This window comes from Schistocerca piceifrons, chromosome 2 (genome assembly GCF_021461385.2).
Source record: "Schistocerca piceifrons isolate TAMUIC-IGC-003096 chromosome 2, iqSchPice1.1, whole genome shotgun sequence".
Lineage (NCBI taxonomy): Eukaryota > Metazoa > Arthropoda > Insecta > Orthoptera > Acrididae > Schistocerca > Schistocerca piceifrons.
In genome coordinates this window covers 176,742,790-176,762,061 of record NC_060139.1, presented here as the reverse complement: position 1 = coordinate 176,762,061, position 19,272 = coordinate 176,742,790, and the positions used below count along the sequence as shown (strand labels likewise).

General features: G+C 38.2%; 1 protein-coding gene across 1 annotated transcript in view; it reads left to right on the top strand.

Annotated features, from left to right (window-relative positions):
• The window catches only part of LOC124776602 (tetratricopeptide repeat protein 39C-like), an 80,108-nt gene that overhangs the window by 25,761 nt on the left and 35,075 nt on the right, over positions 1–19,272 (top strand). Inside the window, exons 3-6 of the mRNA XM_047251672.1 lie at positions 1,285–1,489; positions 1,743–1,929; positions 2,147–2,350; positions 2,939–3,107. Of these exons, the coding sequence (XP_047107628.1) occupies positions 1,285–1,489; positions 1,743–1,929; positions 2,147–2,350; positions 2,939–3,107 (765 nt within the window). The remainder of the gene's footprint in view (positions 1–1,284; positions 1,490–1,742; positions 1,930–2,146; positions 2,351–2,938; positions 3,108–19,272) is intronic.

The following is a 19,272-nucleotide window of genomic DNA, read 5'->3' as shown; positions in this document are numbered from 1 at the left end:
GTCACGAATTGACACTTTTTTCGGTTCTAATCAGGCTGGAGACAAGACTTTCATCTATTCTGAGAAAGGGCCACTAGTGAGCAGATCAACAAACAGTTAAGAAATTCTAAGACAATTTCTCTTCCTTAAGTTTTGTTGCTACCTTTTTTCTGTACTCTGTTGATCTAAAGGCGAAAAAGTTTGTGAATTATGCACTTGTTAGCACCTGCTTTCTATGTTTCTGTTATTTGTATTGACTTAATGTGGCACTGAATGATTTGTTATGACTTTCTTATGTGTCTACCCTAACACTGCATTTGCATACTTTCATGGTAGTCCTTCCTGTAATGCTGTTTCATAAAGACTGCGGATTTCATCTGTACACAAACCATTTTGAAGCCAAAAGTGCATATTATCCTGCTAAATTATAACAATTTGGAATACTTTGGTTTATTAAAAAAACTGTTGTGTAACATTATGAAAAGTTGTAATTCATTTGTATTAGTAAGGTGCATACTAAATAGAGTTTTCTCATTAGTTTATTGAACATAGCATAGATAAGGTAGAAACCAGTGCCCCACATGATCTAAAACAGTTTCACAATTTTCAGATAGTTTTTTGATACCACACCTATAGTAAATATTTGGTAGGACTCTGTCGCCTTGTCTGTTATGCTGTGTTAACAGACAGTGAAGCTGTGCAATTCGGAATAACAATGAGGTGAAGGGCCTAACGAATACTGTCACCCACTGACATATAAAAGTAAAAGTGACACACAACCTAGCTTTTGGAACTGACAGTTCCTTCCTTGGGGAGGAGAGAGAAATAGCTTGATGCTGGGCCCCCCCCTTTTTTTTTATTATGACCAGCATTTTTGCATAAGGTGCTTCTGGTGAAACCCTAGAGGTATCTGCTAATAGCTTTCTTGGTGCAAGATCGATTACGATTATCACCATATTTTCTGTATTGCTTTCTGATGGGAAATATTAAAAATATCTCAAATTGATTAGTTTTAACTGCACTTGATGATGTGTCCTAAAAGTAAATTGAAAGTAGGCCTGTGGTAGACATTGTTTTATTTCCAGGAGTATGGAAGGGAAAATCAACTATAAAATTATGGTGTACTATTGCTCTCGCCTTATAATTTTAATCTTCAGTTACATTTAAAATAATTGTTGAAATGGTGGCATGAGTTTTGAATCTCAAGCAGTTCATTTGCAATGATGAATAGTTATTTTTTGTATTGAAATCAATTATTAATAATAATAATAATAATAATAATAATGTTAAATTTTTGCATTGCAGGAAAATACAGCTGACAAGCTGGAAGAACAAATTATTCTCGCAGACTCTCAAGTGTGTGTGGCTTTACTGACATTCTTACAGCAAGATATTACAGGTTATGTGAAAGGAGGTTGGGTATTGCGCAAAGCCTGGAAGGTATATCAGCATACATACAGTCAAATTTTGCAACTGTATCGAAGAACATTTGGTAATGATGATGTACCAGGTAAGAAATTTTTTACAAACTTTTCGTTCTGTTAATGTGTAGAATTGTTTTGTGCTTGGTAGATATCAGTGTTACCAATCCACAACTACTGTAGGTGTAACAAGTTTAAGGTTAAAGCAAAGAACAGATTGCATGTTTTTTTAGATATAAAGATGAAATAGTTATTAGCATCAAAACTTTTATTCGTTTACCTGCTTTAGTATGGAAACACACACAAACATTTTGCTTAGCTTAGAGTTCAATATTATTATAGGTTCGCAGTTTCCTTCGTGGAAAGTTATTACACGTGGATGCAGCAATCCAAACTTGCAAAGTCCTGGGTCAGAATGGTCAGTGCCATCATACAGCAGCTCATCCTGTTCACCAAATGGTCGCAATGGCTTTAGAAATTCATTTCTTGCTCTTTCTTCAGTTGCATCACATGCTAATTGTAAACCTACGTAAGTTGTTACATATATAGAAAAAAATGTATTTTTTAATTAGTATTGTAAATGAGACTGATTTTACTGTAAGCAATTTGTTGTATTACTAAATTTGAGGTAGTATGAGAAGACATAATTAATTGCAGAAATGGAATAAAATCCGTGTATTGTTTATGCCATGACAAGCTGTGGAGCCGGATTGTAACATATTTTAACATAAATGTTTTTGTTCCAGAAATATTGTTCCTCCAGATGTAGTATCTCGTTTGATGTCTGCAGTAAGCTTTGGCTATGGAATATTTCAGTTATGTATTTCATTGCTCCCTCCTTCATTGTTGAAGCTGATACATTTTTTGGGATTTGAAGGTGATCGTCAAGTGGGCATCTCTGCACTTATGTTTGCTAGACAAGGCCATGACATGAGGGCTCCACTTGCATCGTAAGTCTAAGCACTGTAAAATTTGTACTTGATATTACTTTATTGCGAAGTTGGGTTATTAAATATGTAATGATCTGCATTCATCTGTGTCTTTATTTGTAACTTCTAACAACTTCTCTAACCCAGAATTGCAAGGGAATTTTGTGACAGATGTGAAGTAGATGTCTGCCTGGACTGAACAGCATAGCTGGTGGAGCCACTGTCATATCTGTTAGTTCGTATCCATGCTGTATTATTTTTTATCTGTCTATTCTTCTTTGCACTTCTAACCACAAAACTACTTGTAATGTGATGGATTACTCCAGTCTCCATACTTTATGGGAGAGATATTAATTAATAATACTGGAGACAGGTCAACAATTTAGAGTTATTCACTGAGAGAGTGCTGTGAACAAATACGCTCATGAATGTGCTGATATATGCTACTCTAAGAATCAGTGTTATCATTTTCTGAATCATACATAAATTTTTCCTTTTTATTAAAATGTCTGTTTCCTATGTAGTATGATGCTCCATAAACATGCATGACTACAGATGCTCCATAAACATGTGTGACTACATACACAAACTTTACCTGCTATGTTACAGACTTGCTCTTCTCTGGTATCACACAATAGTCCGTCCGTTTTTCGCACTTGATGGCTCAAATGTACAAGCTGGTGTAGAAGCTGCTCAGTGTTTAATCATGGAGTCACAGGATGACTACGGAGAATCTGCATTATTTCTTTTTTTCAAAGGGAGAGTAGAGAGGCTAAAGGTAAAATTAACTATCTTCTCCACAGTATTGAATTGTTTCAGCTCTTGTTGTTACATTTTGTATTTCTTTATTAATTTTTTTAGTTATGATGTTTGCATATGTCTTATTCAGTGTTAAAGTCCTATTTATGTGCACAGCCTCTGATTAGCACTTCATTTACTTTTGCAAATGCTCTGATTAAGTCTGAGAAGCAGGCTGATACTCTTTCACAGTGTAATTATATTCTAACTGAGGGATAATGGAACCACCTTTGTAGTGTATCTTACACTGTCAATATTTTTCATAGTGTCCTTCATACCTACAGATGAAGAACGTCACAGGTGAAAAATGGAAAAATGTATGAATGGCATATAATACACTGACGGAAAAAAAATTGCAACACGAAGAAAGAGTTCTGTGGCACAAGCGAAAGTTGGTAGGTGTGTTTCTACATCTGAAAGATGTCTGGTTAAATTTCACACAGGTCGCATAAGAGTGGTGTTAGTACACTGTAATGGTCATGAACATTAGTTACCTTTGAGACTGGGCACAGTGAATTGAAATTAGTCAAGAATGCCTTTAAGGTGACAAAGACGCCATTATCAGCGCCTCACTGAGTTTGAATGAAGTCGTGTGAATAGGCTACAAAAAGCTGGATGTTCCTTCGGTGATACTGCAGAAAGACTTGGCAGGAATGTAGCCACTGTTCATGATTGGTGGCAGTGATGGTCATGAGAATGTATGGTCACAAGATGACTGGGCTCTGGATGGCCATGTGGCATTACCGAGAGGGAAGACCATCGTGTTTGACTCACAGCTCTGGTGCATTGTACTGCATCTGCAGCAGCAATTTGAGCAGCAGTTGCCACCACAGTGACACAACAATCTGTTACAAATCAGTTACTTCAAGGAGAGCTCCAAGCCAGACTCTGTAGGGTGCATTGCAATGATGCCAAACGACTGCCATTTGCAACTTCAATGCCAGCTGCAGTGGCGGAGCGGTTCTAGGCGCTTCAGTCTGGAACCGTGCGACCGCTATGGTGCAGGTCCAAATCCTGCCTTGGCATGGGTGTGTGTGATGTTCTTAGGTTAGTTAGGTTTAAGTAGTTCTAAGTTCTAGGGGACTGATGACCTCAGAATGAAAGTTGTTTCCGCCTTGGTGCCAGCGATGGCAGTTAGGGGGAGGCCAGTTGAGGACCTGCAACCAGCCTGTCGGTGTGCTAGACACACTGGACCTACATCTGGAGTTATGGTCTGGGATACAATTGTGTATGATGAGGAGTGCTCTCATGGTTATCCCATGCACCTTGACTGCAAATCTATATGTCAGTCTGGTGATTTGACCTGTTACGCCTGCAATTCATGAACAGCATTCAAGGGGGTGTTTTCTAATAGGGTAACACTCGTCCACATCCACTGTTGTAAACCAGTGTACTCTATAGAGTGTTGACATGTTGCCTTGGCCTGCTTGATCACCAGCTCTGTCTGCAGTTGACCACATGCGAGGACGTCATAAGGCGATAACTCCAGTGTCCACAACCAGCATTAACTGTCCCTGTATTGATGGACCAAGTGCAACAGGCATGGAACTATGCCCCACAAAGTGACATCTGGCACCTGTACAATGAGAGGCAAAAAGATTGCTCAGCCCAAATAATTTAGACTCTAAGAACAGAGCACTGTGCATGCCCAAGTTCAGAAGAGCCACTTTTCATGGATCTTGGGCTCTGTGGAGCTTTTGCTTAGTGTTACATCATCAGATAGAAGCAATATAATAGTCTAAATACAGTATGTGTCAAGGTTCATTGCAGGTTAGGTTAGGTTAACTCATCACATAATTTCTTTTGAAAATCATTATTTGAGCATGTAGAAACGGTAGAAATATAAGAACTCAACATTGGTAGAATTACAACAACAATGAGTGTTTGACATCTGTTTCAATGGCTGAGTAGATAGGCTGATGGTTTACAAATGTAAAGGAGTTTTGCAGTTTTCTAGGTTCCACATTCTTTCAAAAGATTACATTTTATAGTTGTCTAATCTTTAAACAAACAGACAAATAGTCATAGTAAAAATGTTGAAAATGGATGTATTTATTTTTAAATTCTTTGACTGCCAACTGGTGTCTCTATAGTTTTCAGCTAAGAGCAACATATCAGCTGTTTGGTATATGTTATAAATCTGCTTCAAAATTGCTGATGTGTGTTCATGAGCGAATAATTGCTCTCTTTGAAAATTATATCAGAAAATGGTGTTAGTCATCTGAGGCAGGATATTGTTATGGTGTTGACTGTCAATTCTATGCCTCGAAGGACTCCAAGCTATTCTTGCTGATGGCATGTGGGCAAAATACTGAAGCTATACGTAGCCTACTCTTCATTTTAGTTTATTTCAGTTTTCTGTGAAAGGCATACATAATTATTAGGCCAACAATATTAATTTCGAAACACAAATCTACTTGCTACTATATTATTTGTACATTTTATGGGATGTCAAACGAATATCTTCCTCCAAGGAAGATTACTTTTATAGTTATGGGAGGTCAGATAAATATTACCTTCCAAGGATGATTATTTTTAGACGTCAAGTAGAAAATATAATTTAATAACAAAACAAATAAAGCATGAAACATTTGGGATACAATAAAAAGGGCTGTGGTGTGATTCAATCTGACATGGTCTACAGGTACCAGTACAGCTACCAGTACAGGAAGCTGACACACTTAATCATGAAATAACCGTACCATAGTTGAAGAACTAGTATTAAATTGCAAACAACAAATACTGGAAGGCAAATCCACTTGCTTGTGTAAACCGCATTTAAGGACTTAGAAAAATATGCCAGTAAGCTGACACATTACTCTTAGCTGAAAACTGTACACACACCAGATGGCAGTCAAAGTAATTAGAGATAAATACATTCATTTTCAATATTTTTACTATGACCACTTATCTGTTTTTTAAAAGAATAGACAATTGACCCCAGTTAGATTCGAATGCTTGTCCTTGATGTTCATAACTGTCACACTATCCACTCCTTTGAAACAGATGTGAACAAATTGTGATGAATCTTGACATACAATGTATCCTAACTATTATATTGCTTCTATTTGATGATGTAAACACCAAGCTGAAGTCCACAGACAGCTAGAGTTGTGAATACTGACACTTCTGAACTTGGGTATGTGCAATGCTCTGTTCTTAGAGTCTAAATTATTTGGGCTGGGCAGTCTTTTTGCATCTCAGTCTAAAAACAATGCATGCACATTTGCATGCTTGCATTCAACCTTCTGGCAGTTACACTGGTTATTATTGTACCAGCATTTCACATATGCAATGGCTTATCTCATGATTGCATTAACCTGTGATCTTGCATTAGTCACTTAAATATGTTCCCATGTCATTATTCTACATTAATAATATTTTGGTGTTGCAATTTTTGCCTGGCCGTGTATTAATAGGACAAAGATTTTCAGATCTGCATCATTCTTGATATGAAAACAGGAGCACACCAGAAACTTAATAATCATTTACATTGCTACTCCAAGAATATCTGTTACTATGATGACTGACTCAGCAGCTAACTAGTGCTGTCTTTGGAACAAACTGAAGAAAAACTTGTGTTCTTGATTAATTATTGATAAAAATTGTCATAATGGCAAATTAAATTAAATTTCAAGAGAATTTTCACTGTTTTCTTTACCACTGAACCTTAGAAGGATGTCACTGATTCTTGAATTTTCATGATGGGAAGGTTCAAAAGGAAGTACAGGTCATGCAGGCTCCAGGATGAGCGGGACCTACCTGCTTTAGAGGGACCCATCTGCTTTATGCAGAAAGGATGTGTTATTTTTAACAGACATGAAGTGGTTGTTAAATATACTGTATAGATTGATGTAAAACAAATAAGATAGCAATGAAATGGGAGAACTTTTTTTTGTGCCAGATACAGAAACGCAATAGCCAAATAGGAAAAATGATCGTGAACCAAAGAAAGATAGGAGGTCCCGAACAGTGAGGTGAGGTTGGCAAACAGAGAAAGTGTAATGTTCACCTGCTTTATTTCCACGTTGATTGTCCTCGGTGATGACATACTGCGTTCCTATACTGGCTGAAAAATGGTGGTGGTGAGAGTCAGGCCAAATTATTTGTTTAAATTATGAAATTAACAGATATTATGCAAACAATACTTTTGACAAAACTGTTAATTACTTTGGAATTAATTAAGAGCTGGCTTTGCTAACATGTTTTTGAATAGAGCCAAATAGATCCTTTAAGAATGCTATTAGTTGTTCCTCCAAATGTTCATAATTAGTTTATAAGTCAACAATAAAATTTAAGTTACGAAACAATTACTGATTTCACACTATAATGAAAGATATTAACTATGAATAGTGAAAATAAATTAGAAAATCCATTACTTACATAAAACTAAGCACAGAATTAGATCTGGTGTTATATTCTTTAAAACTGAGGGCCAACCTTTCTCTTTTATGAAAATGCAGATTTATACTCACATATGTTAATGATAAATAGTTAAAATTGAAAAAAAAAAGAAACGAATTTAAGGAGGCAGATGGCAAAACAAGAGGGGAAGTGAAAATATCCCACCTTGGTTCGTCACATCAGCCCCTCATTTGATTGACCAGATATATATTGCAAATAGGTAACTGGTCAGTTCAGTGACTACAAGTGACCCCAGAAAGTGGGTTCAAATTCCACACACAAAAGAATATTACATAAGAAATCGTATCAAAACTACAGTACATATATTTTTTTCAAATTTATACTCTTATGAACTGGCCATATTAAAATCCCCATACAAAATATTTACATTCAGTGTATTGTACAGTTGCACAAAATATCTACAATTAAGCATCTTCATCATAATTTATGTCCTTTTTAGGTAAACAGAGACTACATTTTAAAATACATATCACTTTATAGAAGTCCTGTCTTGCTTAAAAGAATAAATCCTACATGGGTTGCAGAAGTTAAATTACACTGCACATTGCAGTTCACTTTTTAGACAGAAAATTTCACTTGCTCAATATTTAGTATTTTTCACAAGCACTTTCACCCTTTTTCAAAAGGGTGACCACGGAACCCATGTGCTGATTAGCTGTTGCGTCTTCTTTATTAAAACTGTACTGTAAACCACTCGAGTTCACTGTACAAAGTTCATGAGTCCTAGTTTATTGTGCCCAATTACAATAGTCCTCACCCAGGGCACCATATGTGACGTACGCCTGCTTTATTTCCTAGTTGATTGTCCTCGGTGTCGACATACTGCATTGCTATAGTGGCTGAAAAATGGGGGTGGAAGTTCAACATTGACTAATTTAAAAGATGTAGCCAACAGGTGCACATTTGCATTTCACAGTTCTTTACTTTCACTGTTCACAACCCCCCCCCCCCCCCTCCCCTCCCCCAATATACACATTTAATATGGCCAGTTAACTGCTGTTTAACATTTGATAAGCCTCATTAATAGGTTGCAGGAAAACATCCACATACTGCTACAATAGTTTACTGTTGAACATCTACGAGCAATAAAAACCTAACTCACATTTCACAGTCTTTCAAATAAATTGAATTGAACAGACACTGTCATTGCTTTAACACACGGCATACTTAACAGTTAAGTTGATGCATTTTAGTTGATCTAACCAATATGGGTTCCACGTCTGAAACTCGGCCATGAACTGACTGTCTCAGACCAAAAATCAGGCCCCAATACATCCTCACAATAATATGCACTGAAACTGTTGTTGTTGTCTTCAGTCCTGAGACTGGTTTGATGCAGCTCTCTATGCTAATCTATCCTGTGCAAGCTCCTTCATCTCCCAGTACCTACTGCAACCTACATCCTTGTGAATCTGCTTAGTGTATTCATCTCTTGGTCTCCCTCTACGATTTTTACCCTCCACGCTGCCCTCCAATGCTAAATTTGTGATCCCTTGATGCCTCAGGACATGTCCTACCAACCGATCCCTTCTTCTAGTCAAGTTGTGCCACAAACTTCTCTTCTCCCCAATCCTATTCAATACCTCCTCATTAGTTACGTGATCTACCCACCTAATCTTCAACATTCTTATGTGGCACCACATTTCGAAAGCTTCTATTCTCTTCTTGTCCAAACTATTTATTGTCCATGTTTCACTTCCATACATGGCTACACTCAATACAAATACTTTCAGAAATGACTTCCTGACACTTAAATCTATACTCGATGTTAACAAATTTCTCTTCTTCAGAAACACTTTCCTTGCCGTTGCCAGTCTATATTTTATATCCTCTCTACTTTGACCATCATCAGTTATTTTGCTCCCCAAATAGCAAAACTCCTTTACTACTGGAAGTGTCTCATTTCCTAATCTAATTCCCTCAGCATCACTCGACTTAATTCGACTACATTCCATTATCTTCGTTTTGCTTTTGTTTATGTTCATCTTATACCCTCCTTTCAAGACACTGTCCATTCCATTCAACTACTCTTCCAAGTCCTTTGCTGTCTCTGACAGAATTACAGTGTCATCGGCGAACCTCAAAGTTGTTATTTTGTCTCCCTGGATTTTAATACCTGCTCCAAATTTTTCTTTTGTTTCCTTTACTGCTTGCTCAATATACAGATTGAATAACATCGGGGAGAGGCTACAACCCTGTCTCACTCCCTTCCCAACCATTGCTTCCCTTTCATGCCCCGCGACTCTTATAACTGCCATCTGGCTTCTGTACAAATTGTAAATAGTCTTTTGCTCCCTGTATTTTACCCCTGCCACCTTCAGAATTTGAAAGAGAGTATTCCAGTCAACATTGTCAAAAGCTTTCTCTAAATCTACAAATGCTAGAAACGTAGGTTTGCCTTTCCTTAATCTTTCTTCTAAGATAAGTCGTAAGGTCAGAATTGCGTCACGTGTTCCAACATTTCTACGGAATCCAAACTGATCTTCCCCGAGGTTGGCTTCTACCAGTTTTTCCATTCGTCTGTAAATAATTCGCGTTAGTATTTTGCAGCTGTGACTTATTTTTTTGCATTTCCTGTCGATCTCATTTTTGAGACGTTTGTATTCCTTTTTCCCTGCTTCATTTACTGCATTTTTATATTTTCTCCTTTCATCAATTAAATTCAATATTTCTTCTGTTACCCAAGGATTTCTACTAGCCCTCATCTTTTTACCTACTTGATCCTCAGCTGCCTTCACTACTTCATCCCTCAGAGCTACCCATTCGTCTTCTACTGTATTTCTTTCCCCCATTCCTGTCAATTGTTCCCTTATGCTGTCCCTGAAACTCTTTACAACCTCTGGTTTACTCAGTTTATCTAGGTCCCATCTCCTTAAATTTCCACCTTTTTGCAATTTCTTCAGTTTTAATCTACAGTTCATAACCAACAGATTGTGGTCAGAGTCCACATCTGCCCCTGAAAATGTCCTACAATTTAAAACCTGGTTCCTAAATCTCTGTCTTACCATTATATAATCTATCTGATACCTTTTAGTATCTCCCGGATTCTTCCATGTATACGACCTTCTTTTATGATTCTTGAACCAAGTGTTAGCTATGATTAAGTTATGCTCTGTGCAAAATTCTACCAGGCGGCTTCCTCTTTCATTTCTTAGCCCCAATCCATATTCACCTACTATGTTTCCTTCTCTCCCTTCTCCTACTGTCAAATTCCAGTCACCCATGACTATTAAATTTTTGTCTCCCTTTACTACCTGAATCATTTCTTTTATCTCATCATACATTTCTTCAATTTCTTCGTCATCTGCAGAGCTAGTTGGCATATAAACTTGTAATACTGTAGTAGGCATGGGCTTCTTGTCTATCTTGGCCACTATAATATGTTCACTATGCTGTTTGTAGTAGCTTACCCGCACTCCTATTTTTTTTATCCATTATTAAACCTACCCCTGCATTACCCCTATTTGATTGTGTATTTATAACCCTGTATTCACCTGACCAGAAGTCTTGTTCCTCCTGCCACCGAACTTCACTAATTCCCACTATATCTAACTTTAACCTATCCATTTCCCTTTTTAAATTTCTAACCTACCTGCCCTATTAAGGGATCTGACAGTCCATGCCCCGATTTGTAGAATGCCAGTTTTCTTTCTCCTGATAATGACGTCCTCTTAAGTAGTCCCAACCCGGAGATCCGAATGGGGGACTATTTTACTTCTGGAATAATTTACCCAAGAGGACGTCATCATCATTTAACCATACAGAAAAATTATGGCTGTAGTTTCCCCTTGTTTTCAGCCGTTCGCAGTACCACGACAGCAAGGCCGTTTTGGTTAGTGTTACAAGGCCAGATCAGTCAATCATCCAGACTGTTGCCCGTGCAACTACTGAAAAGGCTGCTGCCCCTCTTCAGGAACCACACATTTGTCTGGCCTCTCAACAGATACCCCTCCGTTGTGGTTGCACCTACAGTACGGCTATCTGTATCGTTGAGGCGCGCAAGCCTCCCCACCAACGGCAAGGTCCATGGTTCATGAGGGAAGGGCACTGAAACTACATATTGCAATTAAAACTTAACTTATGTAATTAACTGAATACATTGAAAAACTGTGTCTTTTTAACACTTTCTTCTACTGCAAGAGTTAGGCCGAATTATTTGTTTAAATGGTGAAATTAACAGATATTGTTAAGCAAACAACACTTTTGACAAAACTGTTAATTACTTTGGAATTAATTAAGGGCTGGCTTTGCTTACATATTTTCAAATAGAGCCAAATAGATCCTTTAAAAACACTATTAGTTGTTACTCCAAATGTTTATAGTTAGTACAGAATTTATATTTGTTTATAAGTCAACAATAGAGTTTAACTTACAAAACAGTTACTGATTTAACCCTATAATGAAAAACATTAACTTTGAATAGTGAAAATAAATTAGAAAATCAATTATAACTAAGCACAATATTAGATATGGTCTTATATTCTTTAATACCGAGAGCCAACCTTTCTCTTTTATGAAAATGCGCATTATACTCATGTATGTTAATGGTAATTAGATGAAACTGAAAAAAAAAAACGAATTTAAGGAGGCAGTGGCAAAACAAGAGGGGAAGTAAAAATATCTCAGCTTTCTTAGTCACAAAGGGAGGTCCCCGAACTGATTGAGAAGCTTGCCAGACACAAAAATGTCACCAAACAACCAAGAAAGTTTGTCAAAGAACGTGCCTCTGAACGTAGAGGATGCCTAATTAAAGAATGAGGATGACTAAGTACAGAGAAAGGTTACTGAATATGAAGCAAATCACTAAACATGTAAAGAAGATTGTCAAACAATGAAATGAGATGCAGATCCTGTGCATAGGTAAATTGTCCTCCGGAAGAACATGAAGAGAATAAATGGTCACTCTGATCCTGTGGTATGAGAGATCAACAAATGGTCTGGCTTTGGATTTATCCTCTATTTTGAGTGGCTACATGCTGATGGAAAAGCCCCAGTATTGATCCAAAAAATTTTGGAAGAAATAATTAGTTTTTCTGTCAAACTGATTTCACCGCTCCCAGTCTTTAACACCTTACGGCAGTTTTGCAGTTTTCTTTTTAGTGTTGTCAGTTATCACACATTTTATTGCTCCTCTTAATTAATTTTAATTTATTGTTACCCTGTATTTTCTGTGCTAGGTGATTGTCACTGATGTCATGCACATTATTTTTAAATGATGATAACCACAGACTTTTGTGAGGTTTGGAAGGTAGGAGATGAGGATCTGCTGGAAGTAAAGCTTTGAGGGTAGATTGTGAGTCATGCTTGGCTAGCTCACTTGCTAAAGTATTTGCCTGTGAAAGGCAAAGTTCCTGGGTTCGAATCCCAACGTGGGAAGCGGTTTCGATCTGTTAGGAAGTTTCATATCAGCATGCACTCCACTACAGAGTAAACAGCTCATTCCAGAAATAAGGTACTTTAAAAATTCAAATAATTTTCTCTTCTCGTGTGGAATGCTGCAATTTTGTCCTCATTGTGTGTCTAGTAAACTGCAGAGGTTTTTGGAAGCTCCATCTAATGGCATTGTTAATAAAAGTAGGATACCTTCTTTTCCTAAACTGTCCCACAGCTGATGAAGTTGGAGGGGAGGGACTGTAAGTTCTAAATGATGTCCTTCAACTTTGTTCACTAGATGGGCACACAGCTCCCCCTCCCCCCCCCCCCCCCCCCCCACCCCCCCACCTCTCTCTCTCTCTCTCTCTCTCTCTCTCTCTCTCTCTCTCTCTCTCTCTCTCTCTGATGCTTTCTTGATGAAGAGTTTGTTCTGAGATTCATTTTGGTTTATTCCACAGAGATGAAGGGAACACAGACTGTCTTGTGTTCATACCTCTACGTAAGTTACAAATACCCCAACTTCAATGTGATCTATAGAGATGTGTAAGACGAAATATAGAGTTACGTGCATGTGCGTACCAACAAATGAGAAAAGTGATGTTTTCAGTCATGTTGGTAGCTATCATGCAGACCATGAAACATTTATACTTAAGGTGCACCAGATGAAGCCTCCGGCCAACAGATCACAGTTACATAATGGATGTGTATCACAGTGCTTGCTAGTCATGTGACTATCCCACAAGGTAAACATAAAGACCAAAAGGCTGAAGAAGCCTCCACAAGGGTATTACAAGAACACAAAATCTTCAGTAATGATCTGTACCTTCAGGAAGGCACTCCACTGTAAATCTGTCAGTGTGATGTGACTAAGCAACATCACACTAAACAAATTAAGAATGACTGAGGTAATCACAGTTACATGTACATGTAGATTTATTCTCTGAAAGTCAATATACAGCATATGTGGTGAATACAGGGTGCTTCAGTGTATACCACTCTTATTCATCCCCTGTTCCTCATTTGCAGATAAGATCCACTGTCAGCTTGGAACATCATTTGTTGCCAGAAACATTTAGTGGTTTTTACAGTGTACCTGATAGCTGTCAACAGAGCTCTAGACTTTATAAAACAGGCCTCCCTTGAATGTGTTTTAATGTGTGGTGACTCAATGAACAGAGTCCAGGACATTGACTGATGTTACTCCTGTCACCTAGCTATCATGACCTTCTCACGGAACTTAGTCATACTGGCTGCTCGATTGTCTTTTTCAGGGCCCCAAGTCATATGGGTATCTCAGAGAATGAACTGGCCGACCATATGGTGGTTACTCACATCCCCCCAATTCTCTTTGCCAATGCCAGAGGCAGAGTTGCAAGTGCAGATAACACCTCTGCTCACTCAGAGATGCAGTGGCATCTGGTTTGCTACTGCCTCCTGTAATTAACTCTGCACTGTCAATTAGACTGCTGCTGCGTGATGCTCTTCCTTCTTTTCCTCCGGAAGGAATCTACCGTCCTATGTCATCTTTGCATTGGTCATCCAAGGCTAACACACAGTTTTGTTTTACATAATGAGCCACCCCAACATTGTAGTTTTGGGGCCTTGCAGACAACAGCTCATATCCTAGTGGAAGGTCACCTCCTTCTGGCCCTCAAAACTAAGTAAGGGTTTCCTTTCATGGGTGGTTGAACTGGTTCCCCATTTTCTCTGTGAAAGTGATTTTTATATTCGGATGTAATATTTTAAGCTACCTCCAGGACAGGTCATGGTGATTGGGGCATCTTCCACTGCTTGCTGGGTCTGGGGGACCCCCAACCCTAATTCATTGATGGGCACACTCTTTCACCCCTCTCATACTATTTTTTACTGCTTGTAGATTTGGTTTGTCTCCCTTTCTGTCACACCCTATTTTAGAGGTAGCACCTTGTTGAATAGTGGATTGTTCTTTAACACCTTGACTACACTGAATGATGGTTGGGATGCTATGAATGGGATGATTTCTGTTATATGCAGAGTCTCAGGGATGTCTACATGCTTCCTAACATATTTCTTTCTTCTTGTTTTTATTATTGGTGATCCAACTGATATCCATCACATTTTTAGCCTTCTCACTTTCACTGTTCTGAATACGCCGATTAGAAGACATTCTTGCTCTGTAACAGCCTTTGCACTTCATCAGAATCAGGGAGGAGAGGCGTTTTCTCACCATTGGATGAGCCTCAGGAGACATCTCGTCTGCTCCGTCCTAAGTACCAGCCCGTACACTTACCAGGGTGTATACGTGGACAAGGAAAAAAATTCACAGATTTTTCCCGGATTTCCCGGTTAAAAATACAGTTTCTCCCAGGTGACAATATATTTTCCCTTATCAATTATTTGAATGGTTATGGTTTTATACACGATCGTACAATTTCCCGGCACTTTAGAAAACAAAACTCAGGGAAAAAGACACATTTTGGAAATATATTTGATGTGCAGCAACATGTATGCTGCGTACTTTCATATTATGAAAACAGACATTGGAATTCCACCAAACACTGCATGTTATTTTCCGAGTCATTGAAATCAAGATTTCGATGCGCTTTTGTAAGAAGTTCGTAGCTCATGTCACGTGATCTCGCCAGCCGATGACAGCAGATATTCAGAGCATAGGACACGTGATGCAATCAGCCAACAGCAACATCACTGTTATGTAACACAAACACACAAACAGGGAAAGTTAATAGTTTAAATTAATATACATAGTGTTGTTACAAGAAAGCAAAGCTTTCATATATAATGTTGGTCTCAAGCTGCAAGAGAAGCTAAGCTTTCGCATATACGTTGATCTTTTTTGCGCGTGTTACACTTTAAGATATATCACACAAACGTGCCTGTAAAATTTTTAATAATGACATAAATGTCTGATCTTCAGGGTTCGAAATTCTTCTAAATGGTTCGTCATCAAAGAGTTGATTTTTAAATGAGAGTCAAACGCTCTGTGATTCATGGTACATTCTTGCACATAGCTCAACTTACGTAAAAGGATATTTACTTTGAAAGTAACGCTTTTCAAACCAACATTCGCAATACTTTCCACGCGACCTGTTGGAAATAGGTTCATTTCAGGAGTTGTCAGAGAGCGCAGATAACAGGCGACACCAGGCTTGGGTAGCTATCATGACGTAGGAAGCCCGTATGTATGTACGTGGAAAACATTGAAAGATCATAAATTATGTCATGAAAGAAAGAAGACATCACAGGGTACTGCAAGAGCATCGGAATTTCGTGAACCATATTAAATTGTGCACATGTAAAGTGCATACTTACAGGGCACATTCATATGTCCAGATTCCCAATGAAGTAGACCTCGACCTGATATTAAGCTTTTCAGTGTGGTTTTCGGGATGTAAATTTTCTTGGAGCATCAGTACTGTATTATATCATGTTTGGTTCTTTATTATGGGATAATGGCATACGTGCTTGAAAATGAAAATGTGCACTTGAAATGCAGCGAACAGTTGAAACTAGCCAGTACTGTGGAATGAAACATTTCATTTCAAATACATTGACTGCCTCTGCGGAAAAGGTTAACTAAATTCAAATTTCTTTAGCAAACAGACAAAAATAACTTCATTGTTCCGCAGGGTGATTAATGCTTGCCTGTCAGAAAGGTGGAATTAAATAAAATCTGAAACTAATGACATATTTCAGCCTTCCGTAATTATGTGAATGTGTGTTAATTCACTTTATAGCTCCCGACCACAGATGTCCGTTTTGTTTTCATTTGACGTGAGAGTAAACGAAGGGGAAACAGCAAAATCACTAAACGTAAACACGGATCACGTGGAGACGACCCACTATAGCTCAGATTACTCTGTGGATCAGCCTCGGATCTACAACATTTGTGAACCGGGTCAATACTAAAAAAATCGAATTTTCAAAATATGTTCATCTTGTAGCGCACATCTTTCTGAAAAGTCTGAAACATAAGACATATGTATTCGAGGAAATGTAAGACATATTATTTGGTCTTAAGTATGCCAAAGTGCAGTGCCACGCCTCTTCATAAAGCATTTTTCTACCGCACGTCCAAACTATATTCAGGAGAGTGGAAATTGAAATGTCCTGTGGTGCCTCTCCTGCTCCCAGTCGGCCGGTTTGACGGCCTGCTCCTCTTTTAAAAAAAATCTCGCAATTAATAGCGGATGGGATTATTTGTAATCGAGGGAACAAGAACTCTTCAGAAAATCTGAACTCTTCATTGCCTATTAGTTAATAACTTGCTGTTTTGTGTGACGTAAAATTAAATATAGGTTATATAAAACCAATACTGACAAGAGATAAGCAAGAAATTACACATTTCTTCAAATCTTAGCTCCTAGCATTTTTTTCTCTGTAATCTTGCTACAGCTTTACATGCCGTGATTTCCTTTCTGCGAAAGAATCTATTACCTCATCAGAGTTCGTCAAACGTTTTGCTAAATGAAAAATCGAAATGTCGTTATCTAATACTGAAAAAGCTGTTAATACAAATAATACCCAAGACTGGTGTGATTTCTCGATCTGATTACGTCTATTTTGTCACTGTCTGCTAGATAAAACAAAATAGGCCTTTATAATATGGCAGCAATTTTGTAACACACCAAATAAACGAGACTTTTGGCACAAATGGCCATTTTTATAACACGACAGAATATAATCCAACAAGTACCAATATCAAATGCCTATTAGGCCTACTACAAGCAAAAAGCTTTATGTTAGGAAATAGTTTCACATTTCATTCATACGCACCAGCTTCTCAAGCATGAGATCGAAAAGTAGTATTATGAAATTTTTATATAAATTTGGAATCGTCTTATTCTTCCATAATTTGTGTGATGTACCCATTTCTTCTCCTTCCTCGTCCTAACAAACAATCTTGTCATCACCAATTCTGTAGCTATTGCTGCCACTGTCAAAATTTGTTCGCCGATTAACTTCACTAACCCTTCCAGAATCACAGGTTTAGTTATCCCGCGATTATTTTCCGGTTAGGAGTTATTACGTGTTCGAACAACACGTTTTCCGCGTTATTTCCAGAATAGAACTTAACGCGGCTGTTAGCCGGGGACTGTACTACTGGTCCTTATTAGTGTAGCGATCTGGCCAAAAATTTTCTGTAGAAATTTCGTTTTCTTGGATACACCGAGAAGATAATACGTAATCTTTCTCACCTGTTATTCCTGTCGGTCGTTTATTTCCATTCTGGTAGTCCGAATCTATGGATTTTGCTAGTAATTATAACAACGCTGATCATTCGCAAACCCAATCAATCACATAATCAGACAGTGATTGGCATCCATCCGTTCGGCTTTACTCCTTCACCTCGTATAGCCCCGTCCCCTGTTGTCTGTGGAAAGTTTATTTCTAGATGTGACGAGGATTCTCCTGACAGAGACATCATGTACACTACGCATGCATTCAAAAGTCAACTTATGATTCATTCAGAAATCAACTTAAAATGTGTTCGAAAATGTTCAAAAACCAACAGGGAAGCGTTTCCAAATCATATGAATAATCGATAGGCAAACGTGAGCTGGATGCTAGGTGCTTTGTGAAACAAGTTTTTTTCCTCAAGAACATGAATTTGGCGCCCCCTTTTCCCGGTAGCATCTAGCTGCTTGCTGCGACTGCTTGCACAGCCCACAGCCACATTCCTGTTGCCAGAAGCGGGAGGATCTACTACTCAAACGTGACTCAACTGCGCATGCGCATGAGCCCGTGCATAACTGCTAAAACAAATCGAATGTGAACAGTTGTGACTTCACGCTCGTTGGAGGCAAAAATTTGTTGTTATGAAGCACTGCATAGTCTTCCTAAAGCCTTTGACACATTTTCAATTGGCAGACGGCTTGCATGAGCACTGTGTGTCGTTGTTGTATATGGCGCATTTCCTTTGCAATTTAAGTTATTTTCCTTTTTCCTCTCATTTATGTTTTATTGTTGAAGTATTATTCTGCAGTAGCGGATAAGTAATATCCTTTGTTAGAGTATCGGTTCTTACCAGTCAAAATTACAAAAATTTAACTGATAACTAAAACAATGAAAAATTCCCGGATTTCTAAAAATATCCCGGGTTCTTCCCGGTTTTCTCCCGGATGAAAAAATTCTCGGGTTTTTCCCGGATCTCCCGGTTGTCCCGGGTCGTATACACCCTGACTTATCCATAAATTTCTTTTTAGCTACGGCATTAGCATTGTCTTCAATGCCTTGATCTTACCCCTCCTTCATCCTTTCATCATTAGAATATGTACTACACAGATGTCACAAATTCCAGAGAAACTACCCTTGGATTGAGGTAGTGATGAACTAGCTGTTTAGGACCT